Source organism: Rhinatrema bivittatum, chromosome 7 (assembly GCF_901001135.1).
Source record: "Rhinatrema bivittatum chromosome 7, aRhiBiv1.1, whole genome shotgun sequence".
NCBI classification, from domain to species: domain Eukaryota; kingdom Metazoa; phylum Chordata; class Amphibia; order Gymnophiona; family Rhinatrematidae; genus Rhinatrema; species Rhinatrema bivittatum.
In genome coordinates this window covers 5347315-5365750 of record NC_042621.1, presented here as the reverse complement: position 1 = coordinate 5365750, position 18436 = coordinate 5347315, and the positions used below count along the sequence as shown (strand labels likewise).

Here is an 18436-nt window from a genome sequence, read left to right as displayed (position 1 = left end):
TGGCACACCTCCATGGAGTCAAGCCTATTGACATTTGTAAAGCAGCAACATGGTCATCTTTACACACTTTCACCTCTCGCTATTGTGTAGATCAACAGACGGCAGCAGATGCGGCTGTGGGCAAAGCCATACTACACTCTGTCATTCATTAAGCCTAGTCTGCACTATCCACCACCAAGATCACTTAAAAAAAAAAAAAAAAAAAGAAAAAGTTACCTGGGTTACTAGGACTCAGTAAATACCCTTTCAATTGGTGAAGAACATGGTGTGTACCATGCTACTTAGCGTGATAGGGAGCTTGGGACTCCCATGACAGCATGGCTAATTCAGCCCTGCTATCAACAGGAAAAAGCAAGTTTGCTTACCGTAAACCGTGTTTCCGTAGATAGCAGGATGAATTAGCCATGCTGACCCACCCACCTCCCTGGATAGGCAGACAACGAATCCTACTTAATCACAGACTGAGGAGAATCTCTTCTGCTGCGCGGGAAAGCAGCCGCACAGAGCAAAGCTCTGTATTCTACTTCTGAAGCTCCGCCTCCTGGGCCCTGAACGACAGTTCCCATGACAGCATGGCTAATTCATCCTGCTGTCTACGGAAACACCGTTTATGGTAAGCAAACTTGCCTTTACTATCCAAAAGTAATTATCTGGAATTTTTTTTGGAGTGTTTTATTATTAATGTACTTATTCTATGTCCTATATTCTGTTACTGGTGATGGTCACGGATGGGTCATCTTGAGAAATACAATTTTGTTTGTTTTCTTTTCTAGAATATTAATAGTAATACAAGAATGCTTGCTGTTAATTTACTAATGGTGCAGATTGCAAGGGCTAGTTTGTACAGAATTTGCTAGTTTGCAACTCTGATCCTTTTTTTTTTTTCTTTCTTTGCAGTATATTTTTGGGGAGTTCAGCCCTGACGAATTCAATCAATTTTTTGTGGCTCCTAAATGCACAGTTGAGGTAAGAATTTTCTTCTTTATTTAACAGAATCTAAAAACAATTTATAGGCAATGAAAATGTGAATTGGGAAAGAGTGGGGGGTGGGTGGGGGGAACATGGTTGCTAAATTTTCAGACTGTTACTTCTGACTCTTGCACCAGTTGCTTTGGAGATGTCAGATGTTCCCTGTATTTTGTGAAGTGGTGTTTTTGCACCATGCAGCAAATAAAAACTGCACTGAGACAGGAAGTCCTCTCCAGCTCTTTACCTGTCCTGAAATGAAAACAGAATATTTACCTGAGGAAAAAGATCAACTGATGTCCTCTGAGAGCTAAATGATTGTAGTATTGGATGGATTTTATCTGCCACCACCTAGCAATCAACAAAAAAAACACCTTTCCATCTCATGTTAAACTGTTGATTGAGAAGCTGGTTATGAGAACCATTACTAAGTGCTATAAATATGCATTCTCTTGACTATTAACAATACTAAGTTTTTTTTATTTTCTTTAGCTTTGTTGTACCATTAAGCAGTTACATTTGAAAAAGAAAATGACAGCAAAACAGAGGTTAAACTTTGCTGAAAGTTGGGTAGATTATTTAGGATAGTTTTGTACCTATTAGCGTGCATAGGATGAGACCTTGCAGTGGATGAAGAGCTTCACTTGAGCATTTTTCTATATTTTTGAAGATGGAATCTCTCTGGAGATGATCTTTTGCTTACAAAACTAGTTAACTTGTTTGACAATGCAGTAGTCATGTAAGTGAAGCATTGTTACACTTTGTTTCACTATTCCTTTTACCCAATCCTGGAGTAAATCTGTCCTTTTGTGAAAAGACTACATATGATAATCCATCATGTGTTGAATGGTACTTATTAACTTCTCCCTTTCATTATTTCTCCCTAACTCAATTTCCCTATCCTAGAAAGTACAAATATCTTCAGGTCTTGTATTTGAAGCTTTGGTAGGTGGAGCATGTAATATGGAAAATGACAGCCAGCTTGTTTTTATACAGACTCCTTGATTTTCAGATTATGTGCTATAATTAAGATGCGCCTATAAAATAGCACAAAGAAAAGTTTTAGCATTTTAGATGTCCTCATATAGGAGCAGAGTTAAATACAACAATCGGTGCAAAGATGGGCATGCTGGCTGTGAGTTGTAATACATTAGTTTGTAAAACAGTTTCACTGATTGCCTCCAGACTCTGTTGGGCTGCTTGTATAGTATTCTCTTTGGGAATAGGGAGAGGACACTTACAAGAACTAGAGAGAGAATGACATTTAGTAAAAGCAGTAGTGTCTATGATTTCAAGCCCGTTCAGCAGAGACGACGTAGCAGTTGCTGTGCACTCTACTTTTGATTATAATCAGGTAACCAATATATACCAGATAGTTTCATAAATATTTATACATGTATGAAAGTGTTCCCCCCCTCACAGAATATTTTATTTGTTTTGACCATTGGCTCTATCTTTTCTTCATGCTTTTCATTAAATAACATTACTGTACACTGAAACTTCTCTTGGTCACTATATTGTGGCAACCTTTTTACTTTTTGTAAGCACTGTCACTCTCTTCTCCTGAGAACCTAATTTGGAGAGTATAATAAAATTGTACAGTGTTCGTCTGAATAAAACCCATGCCATACTGTAGCTGAAAACGTTTATTGAAATCTATTTAAAGTCAAACCGTGCACATCAAGGATGTGATAACATTGAGTTCACTGCTCCATCTCGAGGGTTGTGCTGGATTCCTTTGAGTAAGGCTTACTGGATTTTACAAGCGCTGTATAACAGCTTTTGTTAAAGGGTGGGGTGCAGTTTAGGGCCCCCCCTTTTAAAGAGGCTATCCCTGTGAAAGAGACAGGACAGAAAGGACCAGTAAGTTGTTAAATGGGACAGAAAGGTCTGTAAAAGCTGAAATATTGTCGCAAATGGGATTATTATCCATAGTGAACAAATAAGAGATTTAAATTACATTTTACAAGTGTATTGGATCTTTCTGGTGATCTTTCTGTAATCCAGGTGGTCATGGTTATAGCGGTAAAGAATGTCAAAAGTAAATTGGGCAAGGTTTTAAAAGGCAGCTAGAAGGGACTGGGGAATATGATGGCATAGTTGGATTTTAGGGAAAAGTGCTGATGTCAGGACTTAAAAGTAATCACCATACTTGGGGTCAGGAAGGACTGTTTTCTGCTGTCCTTCAGAATTTGCTGCTGCTAGTGGTTTTCTTTTTTTTTTTTTTTTTTTTTTTTACTGCTTCCTCCAGATAACCACATAAAATAGCTGTTAGGCCATTGGAGAATTGGACTTGATAGAACTATGATCTTCTGTTAGCCTAGCCAGCAATGTCAGCAAATTTGTGTTAGCTGAACTGTATGGTGGATATCTTATTATTCACTTTCACTCTAGTGTTTAATTTTCTCTGAGTTGCATGGCAGTAGAGGGTAGGGAGTTCTTTTTTTTTTTCCTAGGCTAAGAAATAACTCTGTCCCTTTCGCTGACTTATGTATCATGGATAAAAGTATGTACAGCATTTTTAAGAGCATTGTATAAATGTGTGTAGTAAAATTAGAAATGGAAGCCTTGCTTGAACACCCCTTTGACTGCTAAAAGATGAGCTACATACCAGTGTTTACTAGCAGTGGAAGACCTGAACTCATCTCATCTAGAGGTGGAAAATTCCTGGGCCCCTAAAAATGGGTGTCTGACACTGGCGCAGGCTTAGGAGCTGCCAGGGCTACTTGCTGCTAAAACAGAAGAGAGGTTAGGAGGGAAGGTAAAATAGATAAATAAAATAAAACACAGATGAAAATTTTCCAATCTAAAAAGAGCTAACAAGCAAAAGGCACAAAAAATGAAAAAAAAAAGTAAAGTAAAAATGAAAGAAAGGAATTAAAAGAAATTGAGCCAAAAAAAAAAAAAAATTTAGTTTGCCCTGTCACCTAAACCCCCCCCCAAAAAACTGATGACCAAGTTTTCTAAATATTTTTTCACCTGTTCATCTCATCAGATTCTTCATTATCTTGCCTTGCTGAATTCAGAAACTGAGATCACAATATTAAATCTGGCAACAGAATTGGAATTTGCATCTACCATTTGCTGATCTGCTGGTATAGTCCTAAATGTGTCCTTTATGAGAGTACAGTCAATAGACTTGATAAATCGGAAGCAAGTTAGGTTAGTAGCTTACTTTGTATAAAATATTACTGTATCTAGTGCCATTTTTCTTTTAACTATTTTATGCAAATTATTTTTTGTGCACACAGCTTCCTCCATACAATGAAACAGTTTCATTTGGTACTCAGTCCACCGATGAGCTCCATGATGGTAAGAAATTGCACCTTATTGGCCTTAAAAACAGCAGTACTTGCTAGATTCCTCAGGTAACTGCTTACCTGTTTCTTCCCTCCCTTGTTTTCTCGCTCGCTCTTGCGCTCGCTCTCTAGCATGCTGCCTCGCTATATATATTTGGAATAAATAAATTGTGCTTTTACTCCACTCCTTAAGGAGTGTTTCTTGTTTGTGTGTATATATCTATATATGTATGTATGTGTGTGTATGTATATATGTATGTGTGTATATATATAATTATGTGTTGGCACTTACCTTTATTCCACTTATCTTCTCCAGGCCAGTCCAGTGGCTCATTGGCAAGTTTGAGTCTCAGGCTGGCTTTCTGCTCCCTGGATTGATCAGGGATGCTGCAGAAGCAGCATTCATATCCCTTGGATGGGAGTGGGGAGGAAGTCTTGGCCATCACTTAGCAGAAACATCTTGTGGGAAGACTTGTGGTCCAAATTAGCTTGATTTTGGCGGAAGCCACAGTTTGTGGGTCTTGCCCCAAGACTATTGCGCTGGGAATGGGGCGTACAAAAATGGGGTAGTTATGGCTGAATGCCCCTGGATCCTAATAGAGTCCTATTCCCATTGAGCTGGAAGCCCAAAGGAGCAAGAAGAGAAAAACCTTCCCACGCCATGTTGTATACAAACAAAGTGACAGACTGTGATACCTGTAGAGGGGTATCTGTTTTTTCTGCTTCATAATGACAGGACAGCTACATAGGAGATTTCAAAAATTGTAAGCACTTCATGAAAAAAGTCTGTGCCTGCCATTTTTTTTTAATTTGCTTAATGCCTCACTGATAAGTCACCATGTGTAATCTGCCACTAGAAAATGAATTAGCTTGAAGATTATAATCAAAATAAGTCTGCCTTTACTAACTTAGGATTTGAAAACTCAGTAAGCAAATTTTCATTTGTCTTCGCATGCATGCTTTAGTTCAGATTCATTTCCAAGTGAAATTAAACTTAGTACCAAACATTTAAAAAGAAATAGTTACCTAAAATCCCCCCCCTTTTCATCTCAAACCGGAGTCGTCTTCATAGTAACATAGCTTATAAAAACTAACTAGCTTATCTACTCTGCCTAGGGTGAAGAGCATAGTGGGGTTTAAAAGAGGCTTGGACAAGTTCCTGGAGGAAAAGTCCATCAATTATTAGCCAAGTAGGCTTGGGAAAGCCATCACTTATCACAAAGTATGAACAACAAGGAAAAGATCTTTTGGGGATCTGCTGGGTATTTGTAACCTGGATTGGCCACTGTCAGAGACAGGATGCCAGACTTGATGGAGCTTGGTCCGGCCAAGTATGGCATTTCTTATGATGTATGCTGCTAAAGATATATTTCGGCAGTCAGTCACACAAGCTTGACTGTAGGATATCATTCCTTTCCTAGCTCCCAGCCAGATGGATTCAGGACCAGTGGAGTATGCATCTTTACTGGCAGATGGAGATGGAGCAAACTCTGACGTCACAGTATACATTCTTCTGCAGTGACACCAGCTTGCCAGTATTCTCCTTCTCCAGCAGATGGTGGACTTGCAATTCCCTACTGGGGATTGTTTCAAATTTTAGAGAAGAAATAGATTTAATTCGCCCTGCTCTCCTGCAGTGATACCAAGTGGTCCCTCAAGTTGAGAATTCCTGAGGTGATTTCTGTGGTCCCTCAGATGAGTTCCTTGGTCCGGTAGCTGGTTTTCTTAGCCGGCGTGGACTTAGCTGATTAAAACAGCTGAAAGACAATGGGTGCATGAAGCAGAGCGCACAAGTGACGGTATATACCCTCTCCCCCGCAGCCAGAGACCATCTCTGTACTCAGCTGGGAGAGGCCGAGCTCAGGTAAGGTTTAAAAAAAAAAAAAAAGAGAGAGAGAGAAAAGCAGATTAGAAGGTTTATTTGTTGGCCTTCCCCCTTCCTCCGGGCTCCATGCTTGGCACACCATTCTGACTTTTGTTCCCAGTCCCATGGGAGGTTAAGGGACTTGGGCTGCCTGGCGGGTTGAGCAGCCTGGGTGGGCTAGGCACCATGGTTAGGCTTTCTTCTGTGCACTGTGGTAGGCCGTGGTGGCATCTTCACGTGCTTTTCTTCTGTTTGGCTGCAGAGAAGCCAAGTGCATCCAAGTTGTGCACCCAGTTTCTTTGGGCACCCTGCTTGTGCATACAATCTGGGATTTATTGGTTGTGCACTTAAGTTTGGTGCTGTGAAAATGTGCCTAGTTTTATGACACCCAGCCTTTGGGTGCCTAAATTTTATACGCTTACATTTTGCTGCTTAGAGGCTCAGGGAGAATTATCTTCCTCTGATTTTACTGTTTCTTCCCAGCCTGATGTTGGCCTGGGTAAGGATATGTTAGGAGGGGCGTCTGACTTTGGAACTTCCTTAACTGGTTTGTCAGCAGGGGACAGTAGCTCAGTGGGCCTCACAGGTGCCTTCTGGTTTGGCATGGATCCTTCTGCCTTTTCTTGGGTAGAATTTTTTTCAAGGATTACAATCCTTTTTTCAGACAGTCCTCAGCCCTGTCCAATCCTGTCAGGTCAGAATCGCAGTCAGTGGCCTCTCCCTCATCCAGTACTACTATTGAGCGTCGAAGTACACCCAAATTGGCAGTAGGTCCTCCTGATATGAATCCAGATGGCACTGATGATGAGGCTGTTCTTGATGGGAGTACAGGAAAATTCCTCCAGGTCTGGTACTAGGACTGTGTTGCAGTTCTTTCACAGAAATGAGCCACCGGCTCTGATTTCCCAGATGTTGAAGATTCTGGGAGTACCTGGGGCAGATTCCATATCTGAGCCAAAGAAAAATCCCATTTTCTTAGCGTCTATCCAGATGAGCTCAGGACCAATGGGTATTGTACTCTTCTGCTAGCAGATGGGAGATGGAGTCAAATTTCAAAGCTGACGTCACTCTAGATATACCCCTGCAGTAACCTCAGCTCTTCAGTATCTCTCAGACTCCTAGCAGATGTGGACACTATCCCACACACTAGAATAGTGTTACAGTAAAGAAGAAACAAAATTTACCTTAAGGAAGATTGAGCCCTGCTCTCCTGCGGTGATACCTAAGTGTCCCTCCCCCATTCGAGAATTCCTGAGGTGATCTCAGATATCCCTCAGAGGTTTACCTTGGTCCGGCAGCTGGTTCCCGGCGTGGACTTAGCCCCCAGTGTGACTGAAAGGCAGTGGGTGCAGAAACGAGCACGGCGGTGAAAGTAATTCCCTCTCTCCCTGCAGCTGGAGACTGTCTGACACACGATCTGTAAACACTGAGAGCAGGTAAGGAAAAATCTTTAAATTCAGGTCTCCAGAGCTCGGATTACTGTACCGAATCTGTCCCTGGCGAGGTTAGAAGGGAGCACCGATCGGGTAGAGCAGCCTTGCTTGGGCTAGGCCCCCATATGGTGCAAGGGTCCACACACCTGGAGACCCTCGGGTGGCGCCATCTTCCCTTCTCAACCGGCGGTTGGTGCTGGGCAGGCTGGGCAGCCAAGGCGCCTAACTTGTGCACGTCCAGTATGCACCCATGCGCATATCTACACTCAGCCGAGTTTACAACTGCACGCACGCGCAAACATAGAGACAAGGGCACCAGCACCCAAGAAGGCCAGAAGGCACTCTCTTTGTACAGCCTGCCACATAAGAGATGCGCAGCCTGAATTGGAGTCCTGCCTGTGTCAACATTGTGAAGGAAGCCCAGGGGGAACTAAAGGCTGGTCCCTTACTGTCGGGAGATGGTTTGGAACTACTGACAATAGCTCCTCGGACCTTTTCATCTCTGAGATGGCTTCCCCACAGGAGGGCACCTCTGGGGGCCCCTACTCCGACTCCCCCTGGGATTAACATGGACCCAGGGACCTTCTCCTGGTTGGAATTTTTCCAAGGGCTGCATTCCTTCGTTCAGGCGCAATCAGCCCTAGCTGCGCCTCAGGCTCAACCAGTGCTGGAAGCACAAGATCCTCCCGGGCTGGCTCAGATGCCTCGAGTCATGCCTCGCCTAACCAAAAACTTCCCTAACAGGGATCCAGACACCTCAGATGACGAGAGTGACTCCCTGGAAGAAGGAGAAATCCCTCCAGGAATGGAACCATACCGAACCATGCTTGGCTTCTTCCACAAGGACGAATTACAAGATGCTGGCTATTCCTGGCACAGACCCTATGGCGGAATCAAAGAAGAACCCCATCTTGGTGCTCCTTCGTAAGGCCTCATGCTACTTTCCAATGATGGAAGCCAATCCAGGAACTGATTGACTTGGAATGGGATGCCTCAGAGGCCAGCTTCAAAGGGAGTCTGACCTTGGAAGCCCTATACCCCATAGAACCAGTGTCCAAGGAACGCCTGCATTTCCCGAAAGTGGACGCTATGGTCTGTGCTGTCTCAAAGTGAACGATTCCCGTTGAGGGGGGGACTGCTTTGAAGGATACTCAGTACAGACGATTGGAATCCATCCTTAAGCAGGCCTTTGACGCAACAGCAGTGACACTGCAGATTGCTTCCTGCTGCGCCCTGGTGGCACATTCCTGCTTGCTCCTCTCGAGAGAGGCAAATAACTCCGGAACCTGTACCGGTGAGACCATGGAACCTGCAGCAGCCTTTCTCACTGACGCAAGCTCAGACCTGGTGCGTACCTCAGCCAGAGGAGTAGCCTCGGTAGTGGCAGCCAGACGACAACTATGGCTGCGGAATTGGTCTGCTGACGCGACCTCTAAAGTGAATCTCACAAGAATGCCCTTTAAAGGAGCTCTCTTGTTCGGAAGCGAATTGAAGAAGTTAGCCAGCAAATGGGGTGAATCCCCAGTGCCTTGGCTACCGGAAGATAGGAATAAAAGGTCTCAGCGTCCCTCCCCCAGAAGAACCAAGGGCAGAGGATCTCGCAGCGCTTTAGACCCTACAGGAACTCTCAGTTCCAGGCACCTCGTCCCTCCGGAAATTCCCAGCCCTTTCGGAACAGACAGACCAAGAGGGGGGCAGGCTCCAGCCGTGCTCCACAATGAGAATGGGCCGACCTATCCACAGGAAGAAGATATAGGGGGTCGACTTGCCCTCTTCTACCAAAGATGGGTCGAGATAACATTGGACAAATGGGTTCTAAACATTATTCGAGAAGGTTACTCTCTGGAGTTCTGCAGCATCTCTCGAGACAAATTTATAATGTCACACTGCCACTCCCACTCCAAGAGAATGGCAGTAGAAACCACTCTAACAAGACTACGCTGTCTGAAGGCAGTAACTCCGGTTCCCACCCCCCAACAAAATACAGGGCACTATTCCATTTATTTTATCGTTCCCAAAAAGGATCATTCCAGCCCATCTTGGACCTCAAGAACATCAACCGTCATCTGCAGGTTCTACACTTCCGCATGGAAACTCTTCACTCCGTAATAATGGCAGTACAACCGTGAAAGTTTCTAACATCCCTGGACCTTTCCGAAGCCTACCTTCACGTCCCAGTTCATCAGGATCACCAGCACTTCCTGCGCTTTGCGATATTGGGTCACCATTATCAGCTCTGAGTGCTACCCTTCGGCCTAGCAACCGCCCCCAGAACTTTCACCAAAATCATAGTGGTCATGGCGAGGAAGGAAAGGATTCTGGTACACCCTTACCTGGACGATTGACTAATCAGGGCAAAGTCTTCAGAAGAGAGCTGGCAGGTGACTAGCAGGCTGCAGTTAGGAGCACTTTTCCTACTGCAGGAACTTGGTTGGGTCGTGAACTCGGGCAAGAGCAGTCTGCAGCCCTCAATCGCTAGTGTAACTGGGGTCCCGTTTCAATACTGTTATGGTTTTGAGGTGTTTGGATTCTTAGGTATTGCAGTGATGGATGCGCCCACGGGGTGGAGCTGCAGTACTGGGCTAGACTCAGATGCACAAACACAGAGAAAAGTTTTATTATACAGCTTGTAGAGTTGGCCAGAGGTGGCAGTAGAGAGTAGATTCTTGCAGCAGCAGTCCTGGGTCCTCAGCGGAGGAGATCCATCCCACAATGGTGGTGTAGGGAGCTCCAATGCAGATTTCCAATAAGGAGCTGTAGGTGAGACAGACTGAAAGATGTTTGTTACTCACTCTTTTGTAGCTGTGTTGGTAGAGTTCCCAGCAGGTAGAGGTATTGATAGAAGGCACCAAGGTACACAACTTAGGCCCTCGAGGAGCGAGTACCTGGATACTGGATAGGCACCTGGAAAGAAGCATAGGGCCCCCGAGGAGCAGGTACCCAAGTTAGTAAACCCCGAAGGGTGGGGAGAGCTTCTGGCAGCAGCAAGAAGCGGCAGAGTAGCTTAGACCAGACGAGTCCAATCCAATCCTTGCTAACTCAAAGTTCAGTTAGCAAATGGGCAACCTATATACCCGGATGTTGTGACGTCACTCCAGGGGAATGTCCCTGAGGTTTGCGCCATCACTAGAATATGGATGTGGGTGGCGAGCGCATTCTAGGAGGCCCTCAGATAAATCATGGTGGAATGCCTTGCCATAGCTGCTCTGGGGGCGCCGGTGAAAGCGGCAAGAAGACGCGGCAAGAAGACGCGGCAGTCGCCGTCTTCCCGAGGCTGGTGGAGAAAGCATTAAAAAAGGTGAGACACGTAGGACGAAGCAGTCTGAGTCCGGTTGCAACGAACACCAAACAGAACAAAGTCTTCCCACCTCCTCCAAGGAGAAGGAAACTGATGGAACAATTACGACTGTTGATGACCAATGCACGCCCCAAGGTATGGGACTATCTTCAAGTCCTCGGCCTCATGGCATCAACCCTGGAGGTCGTTCCATGGGCAAGGGCCCATATGCGATCGCTCCAGCGCTCATTACTGTCACGATGGAACCCACTGTCCCAGGACTACTCATTTCGCCTCCAACTACCAGCAGAAGTAAGTTTTCAGCTCCAGTGGTGGCTACAGGAAGACCACCTAAGCAGAAGAGTAAGCCTATCCCCACCGAACTGGATCTTGCTCACCATGGATGCGAGCCTGCGAGGATGTGGAGCCCATTGTCAGGAACTGACGGCCCAGGAACCAATGGAACAAGAAAGAGGCGGAATGGAACATAAAACCGCCTGGAAGCTCGAGCAGTCAGACTAGTGCCTGCGATTCAGACACAGAATCCGAGGCAAAGCAATTCGAGTAATGTCTGACAACGCGACAATGGTTGCTTATATCAACCGCCAGGGAGGAACCAAGAGCCAGCAGGTGTCTCTGGAGATAGACCCTCTCATGGCATGGGCGGAGATAAACTTACAAGGCATCTCGGCCTCCCACATCGCAGAAAAAGACGTCTCAGCAGACTTCCTCAGCAGAGAGAGCCTGGACCTGGGGGAATGGAAGCTGTTGACCAGAGCCTTCCAACTGATAGTAAATCGCTGGGGCTTCCCAGCCAAGGATCTACTGGCCACCCGTCTCAGTGCCCAAGTCCCAAGGTTTTTCAGTTGCAGACGAGAGCCACAAACCCAAGGAATCAACGCTGTCGTCCAGGCTTGGCCAGAGCAGGATGTACTGTATGCTTTCCCCCCATGGCCACTACTGGGCAGGGTCATCCGGAAGATAGAACATCACAGGGGCTAGTTCTACTAGTGGCCCCGGATTGGCCAAGACTCCCATGGAACGCAGACATGCAAAGACTCCTTGCGGGGAACCCTCTGTGCCTACCTCCACTCAGGGACCTTCTCTGGCAGGGTCTGATTCTCCACGAAGATCCGTCTCTATTCTCTCACGGTCTGGCCCTTGAGAGGACTCGCTTGAAGAAGCGCGGTTACTCAAAGGCCGTGATTGACACCCTGCTCCGAGCACGCAAGTTCTCCACATCCCTGTCATACATACGGATCTGGAGAGTATTCGAAGCCTGGTGTGAGGACCGCGGGATCCTCCAGCGGGCAGCCAAAATTCCCATGATTCTGGAGTTCCTACGGGACGGTATGAAGAAAGGGTTATCTCTCAACTCCCTCTAGGTCCAAGTAGCTGCACTGGCCTGCTTCAGAGCAGAAGTGGATGGTATCTGGCTATCAACCCATCCGGACTTGTCCCATTTCCTGAAAGGGGTTAAACAACTCCGACCACCCCTAAAGTGGCCAGTGCCGCTATGGAATGTCAATCTAGTATTAGACTTCCTAGCTTGGTCTTCCTTCAGACCAACACGTGGTCTGTCCCTACGCCTCTTAACATTGAAGACTGCATTACTGGTGGCAATATGTTCAGCTCGTCACATCTCCGAACTACAAGCACTATCCTGTCGGGAACCGTTCCTTAGGTTCACGCCTGGAGCCATACAACTGCGCACCGTCCCCTCCTTCCTACCGAAAGTGGTTTCAGAGTTTCACTTGAACCAAACCATCTCCGGATGAACATAAGGACTCTGAAGACTCACGCCGCCTTCGCCATCTAAATGTCAGTAGACTCCTGGTGCGATACCTTGAAAGATCGGAACCGGTGCGCAAAACGGATCGCTTGTTCGTTCTTCACAGTGGGAAGAAACAAGGAGAAGCGGCCTTGTGGGCGACCATAGCCTGCTGGATCAAAGAAGTAATCAAGGCAGCCTACATAGAAGCAGGAAAGCCCTTACCTCTACAGGTTAAGGCTCATTCTGAGAGGGCCCAGGCAGTCTCTTGGGCAGAAACCAAGCTGCTGTCGTCCGCCGAGATCTGTTGGGTGGCGACGTGGTCCTCCATACACACCTTCTCCAGGTTCTACCCCCTGGATGTTCAGGCCCAAGAAGATGCGGCCTTCGCAAGGGCAGTATTAAGTGGGCCACAGGCAGCCTCCTGCCCTGTCTGGGAGTAGCTTTTGTACATCCCATTGGTCCTGAGTCCATCAGGCAACACGCTAGGAAATGGAGAAATTACTTACCTGATAATTTCGTTTTCCTTAGTATAGACAGATGGATTCAGCATCCCGCCCACGGCTGCCCCGGAAAAGGAGAACTTCGGATAGCAAACCTCGAGACTAAGCAAATACGGTAAGCTGCAGCCTACCCCCTAGTTCAAGACACCCACAGTTTGTCTGGTGTCGATGTTAATTGGTTGAGTGCACTGGCGATCTCCAGTTTGGAAATTAGTTGAACCAGTTCAAGTTGTACTCAAGTTTAATCAAGTTATTTAAGCAAAGATATATCCACAATGGCTTTTCGAAGAGAATACTGAAAAGCTGAGGTTACTGCAGGGGTATATCTAGAGTGACGTCAGCTTTGAAATCTGACTCAGTCTCCTATCTGCTAGCAGAAGAGCACTATACCCATTGGTCCTGAGACCATCTGTCTACACTAAGGAAAACGAAATTATCTGGTAAGTAATTTCTCCATTTGGTTTCTTTGCGTAAAGCCTCTTATTTTTCCCTGTTATGGAAGCCATTCAAGAATTGATTGATCTTGACTGGGACGCCCTGGAGGCAAATTTCAAGGGTGTTCGGCTTTGTATGGCCTGGACTCAGTGGTGAAAGAACGTCTGCCTTTTCTGAAAGTGGATGTGCTTGTCTGTGCTGTCTCTAAGCAGATGACTATCACTGTGGAGGGAGGAGCGGCCTTGAAGGATGTGCATGATAGGATTGAGACCATTCTTAAGCAAGCATTTGAAGCAGATAGCTTCTTGTTGTTCCCTGGTGGCTCGCTCTTGTTTACTTCTCTCTGAGGAGGACAATGACTGGAGTGAATTCCAGGGCAGTTATGGATCCAGCTGCCCCCTTTTTAGCAGATGCAGGCTATGATTTGTTTCGTACTTCAGGAATAGCATCCAGGTGAAAGTTGTGGCTGAGAAATTGGTCGCCTGATGTGACCTCCACGGCTAATCTTATGAAATTGCCTTTTAAAGGTTCCCTTTTGTTTGGGAGTGAGTTGGAGAAACTGGCCAGTAAGTGGGGCGAATCCCTGGTTCCTCTGTTGCCGGAGGATAAAAAGCAGACGCCATGCCCTTTTGGCATGATGGGTCGCACCAGGGGTTCCAAATGTTTTCGACCCTACAGAGGATTGACCTTTCAGAGGATTCGACCTTTTGGTAGGTCTGTCTCTTTGTCCCAGACAGCCCAGGCGGGGCGTGGGCTCAGGTAGTGGCTACCAAGCCTCCCAATAAAGGTTTTATGACCCACCCCCGGGAATAGGAGATACGGAGGGTGCCTCTCTCCTTTATCAGAGGTGGGTCGAAATCACATGGGATCAGTGGGTCCTGGAGGTGATATGAAAGGGATATGCACTAGAGTTTCGCACTTCCTCAGGATGTGTTCATGGTGTCCTGCCACTCTCTGCAGAAGAAGCAGATAGTGGAGTGTACATTGGCATGACTCCTCAGTCTGAGGGCTGTGGTACCAGTGCCCACGTCTCAAGAAAATATGGGACGATATTCCATTTATTACATTGTGCCCAAGAAAAGGAGGGTTTTTGTCCCCATACTGGATCTCAAAGGGGTCAACCATCATTTGTGAGTGACTCATTTTCGCATGGAACCATTGCGTTCAGTGATAATGGCAGTGCTGTTGGGTAATTTCTGACCTCCTTGGATCTGTCTGAGGCATACCTCCATATTCACAACCAATTGGAGTACCAACGATTTCTGCATTTCAAGGTGTTGGGATGCCATTATCTGTTTCGGGTGCTGCTTTTTCATCTGGCTTTTCTCCCAGATCTTTTTCCAAGGTTATGGTGGTGGCGGCGGCAGAGTTGAGAGAGGATGGAATCCTGGTACATCTGTCTTTGGACGACTGGCTGATTAGGGCCAAGTCTCTAGAAGAGAGCTGCCTGGTGACCTGCAAGGTGATCTCCCCCTGTTGCAGGAGCTTGGTTGGGTGGTGAACCTATCCAAGAGCAGTCTTGAGCCATCTCAGTCGTCAGAGTATCTGGGTGTTTTGTTCAACACGAAGCAAGGCAAGATTTTCCTGCCGGAAGCTCTTATTCAGAAGTTGATGACTCAGGTGCTTCTCTTGATGAACACTATACACCCAACAGTGTGGTCCTGTCTGCAGGTACTCTGATGGCGGCAACCCTTGAAGTGGTGCCGTGGGCGAGACTACATATGCGCCCTCTTCAATGCTCCCTACTGTCTTGTTGGAGTCTGCAGTCTCAAGATTATTCGATTCGGCTCCACCTGCCAATGGAAGTCTGCTCTCACCTCCAATAGTGGTTGAAGGCGGACCATCTAATGGAGTTTCCCTGAAATTACCGGACTGGTGAGTACTGTTGATGGATGCCAGCCTCCAGGGTTGAGGAGCTGACTTTCAGGAACTAACAGCACAGGGGTTCTGTAGTACGAAAGGATCTCTCTGGAACATCAATCAGCTGGAAGCCCGGGCAGTCTGATTGGCATGCCCTTCAGTTCATGCTGCAGAGTCGAGCGGTCCAGGTAATGTTAGACAATGCGATGACAGTGGCTTACATCAATTGGCAGGGAGGTACCAAGAGCCAGCAAGTGTTGCAGGAGATAGACCAACTTATTGAGTGGGTGGAAGAGCATCTTCAAGAGATCTTAGCCTTGCATACTTCAGGAAAAGGCAATGTAAGAGCTGACTTTTTCAGCAGGGAGAGTCTGACCCAGGAGAATGGGTATTGTAGGACAAGACGTTTCAGCTGATAGTGGATTGCTGGGGTCTTCTGTTTCTAGACCTGCTGGTGACTTCTTGCAATGCGAAGGTTCCTCGATTCTGTAGTCGCAGGAGCGATCCGAAGTCCTTAGGTATCAATGCTCGCGTGCAGGACTGGCCAGAAGACAAGCTGCTGTATGCCTTTTCCCCATGGCACATGTTGGGCAGAATAGTTTGAAGGGTTGAGGGTAATAGAGGGATGGTGCTTTTGGTGGCACCAGATTGGCCCAGGAGACTATGGTGCAGATCTGTGAAGGCTCCTGGTAGATTCCCCCCTCCGGTTTCCGGGGCACAGGAATCTGTTGTGGCAGGAACCTGTTTTCGTGAAGATCTGACTCTGTTTTGTCTTACGGTATGGCCCTTGAGAGGGCTTGCTTGCTGAAGCATGGATATTCTACAGCGGTGATTGCCACCTTACTATGTGCAAGAAAGTTCTCCTCTTCTTTAGCCTATTGCGGGCGTGGCATATATTTGAGGCTTGGTGTGAAGACTGGGGAGTGCTTCTTCATTCAGTTAAGATTCCGCTCATTTTGGATTTTTTACAGGATAGATTGAATAAAGGGTTGGCCCGTAATTCCTTGAAGGTACAGGTAATGGCTCTTGCCTATTTCAGGGGCCAGGTGAATGGTGAATCCAGATGTGGCCTGTTTTCTTGAAGGGGGATGAAACATATTCATCCTCCCTTGCGATTGCTGGTACCCTTGTGGAGTCTTAATCTGGTTTTGGATTTCTTGGTGAGTCCTACCTTTTGACTGAAGCGCAGCCTTTCGTTGCGATTACTGACTTTGAAAACGGTGTTTCTGGTGGTGACATGTTCTGCATGTCGAATTTCCGAGCTGCAGGCCTTGTCTTGCTGGGAGCTGTTCCTTTGGGAGACTCCAGGGGCGATTCAGATGCGTACTGTTCCTTTTTTGCCAAAAGTTTCAGATTTTCATTTGAATTGGTCCATTTCCCTGCCGTCTCTGAATAGAGACGGAGATGTGGAGGAATATTGCCTGTTGTGATCTTTGGAAGTCAAGAGATATGTCGTGAGGTATCTGGAGATTTCCAAACCTTTCCGAAAGACAGATCACCTGTTTGTCCTTCATGGTGGAGGTATACAGGGCGAACTGGCTTTGTGGGCTACAGTAGCTTGCTGGATCAAGGAGGTAGTCATGGCTGCATATGTGGATGCTGAAAAGCCTTTATTTAGTCAGGTTAGGCTTATTCCACTAGAGCTCAGGCAGTTTCATGGGTGGAAGTTAGGTTACTGTCTCCTGTTGACATTTTGCTGAGCTGCGACGTGGTCCTTCTTACATACCTTTTCCAGGTATTATCGTTTCTATGTGCAGGCCCAGGAGGACGCGGGGCCTTTGCATGTGCGGTTTTGACTGGACTGCGGCAGCCTCCTATCTTATTTGGAGTAGCTTGGGTACATCCCAGTGGTTCTGTATTCATCTGTTTGGATGCTAAGAAATGAGAAATTACTATTTACCCGATAATTTCTTTAGGACAGACGGATGAATCCAGCTTCCTGCCCTTGGCTACCGAATGATTGTGTTATGGTCCTCCTGAGAGGCTATGTGTTCCAGGGATTACTGGTATTAGTCCAGTCCCTAGACTGAGCTCAGTGTTTCTTATTGGTTGAGTACTAAAATCTTATTGGTTGAGTACTAAAAATGTTATCTCTTATTGATCAGGTTTTTGCTAGTCTGTCCACAGTTGGCTTTTGAAGAGAATACTGGCAGGCTGGTGTCACTGCAGAAGTATATATACTGTGATGTCAGTTTCTTCCATCTCCATCTGCTGGTAGAAGTGCATAACCAACTGGCCCTGAATCCATCTGTCTGGACTAAGAGAGAGGAAATTATCAGGTAAGTAGTAATTTCTCATTATCCAAGGCAGTTTTTCTTTCTCTTTGGGGCTGATGCAATATTTGTGTGTAGAAAACGGGCGCTCCCTGTTGAGCGCCCATTTTCCTCACGCGCACCCAGCCATTTCTCTTGGGCGTGTGATGCATTATTTAAATGAGGGGTTGCACTAAAAAGGAGGCGCCAGGGAAAGTTTTGTCCCTAGCACCTCCTCGGCATCAGGCGCACTGGAGATGAGGCTGTCACTGCGGGTTGGGAAAATGGACGCTCGATACGAGCATCTGTTTTTTCCTCGCTACTGGCACAATATACATGCACAAGATACATGGCCTGGACCATGTATGTTTGTGCATTTATAATGGGCACCCAGAATTATTATTATTATTATTTTTTACCGGAATCTGCTTTATGCTGCTTTATGTGGTTCCTCCTACATTAGTATCGCAGCGATACTATTAGGAAGAATCACAGAATGCAGGCTTTTTGTTTTTATCAATGAGCCCTTTAGAGCAGCATACCTTTTATGCCAGCCCTGGGCTGGGGTAAAATTTGCTGCATTGCAATAGGTGCACTGGCCTAGCGAGAAATTTTTTGCATCACGAGTATTAGCTAATAGCCTCATCTATATGGAATTTACGTGTGATGAGCGCTATCTCCTATATGATGGGTTGGGTGTGCGTTTTGGATGCACTAATCCCTGTATTGCATTTGGGGTTATGTACTGTAGTTCAAAACACGCATCCAATCGCATA

General features: G+C 46.3%; 1 protein-coding gene across 2 annotated transcripts in view; it reads left to right on the top strand.

Moving 5' to 3' along the window:
- Nucleotides 1-18436, top strand: part of USP10 (ubiquitin specific peptidase 10) — a 201214-nt gene that overhangs the window by 37553 nt on the left and 145225 nt on the right. For both annotated transcript variants that reach the window (XM_029608088.1, XM_029608089.1), the window contains exons 2-3: nt 898-966; nt 4218-4278. In XM_029608088.1, the coding sequence (XP_029463948.1) occupies nt 898-966; nt 4218-4278 (130 nt within the window). The remainder of the gene's footprint in view (nt 1-897; nt 967-4217; nt 4279-18436) is intronic.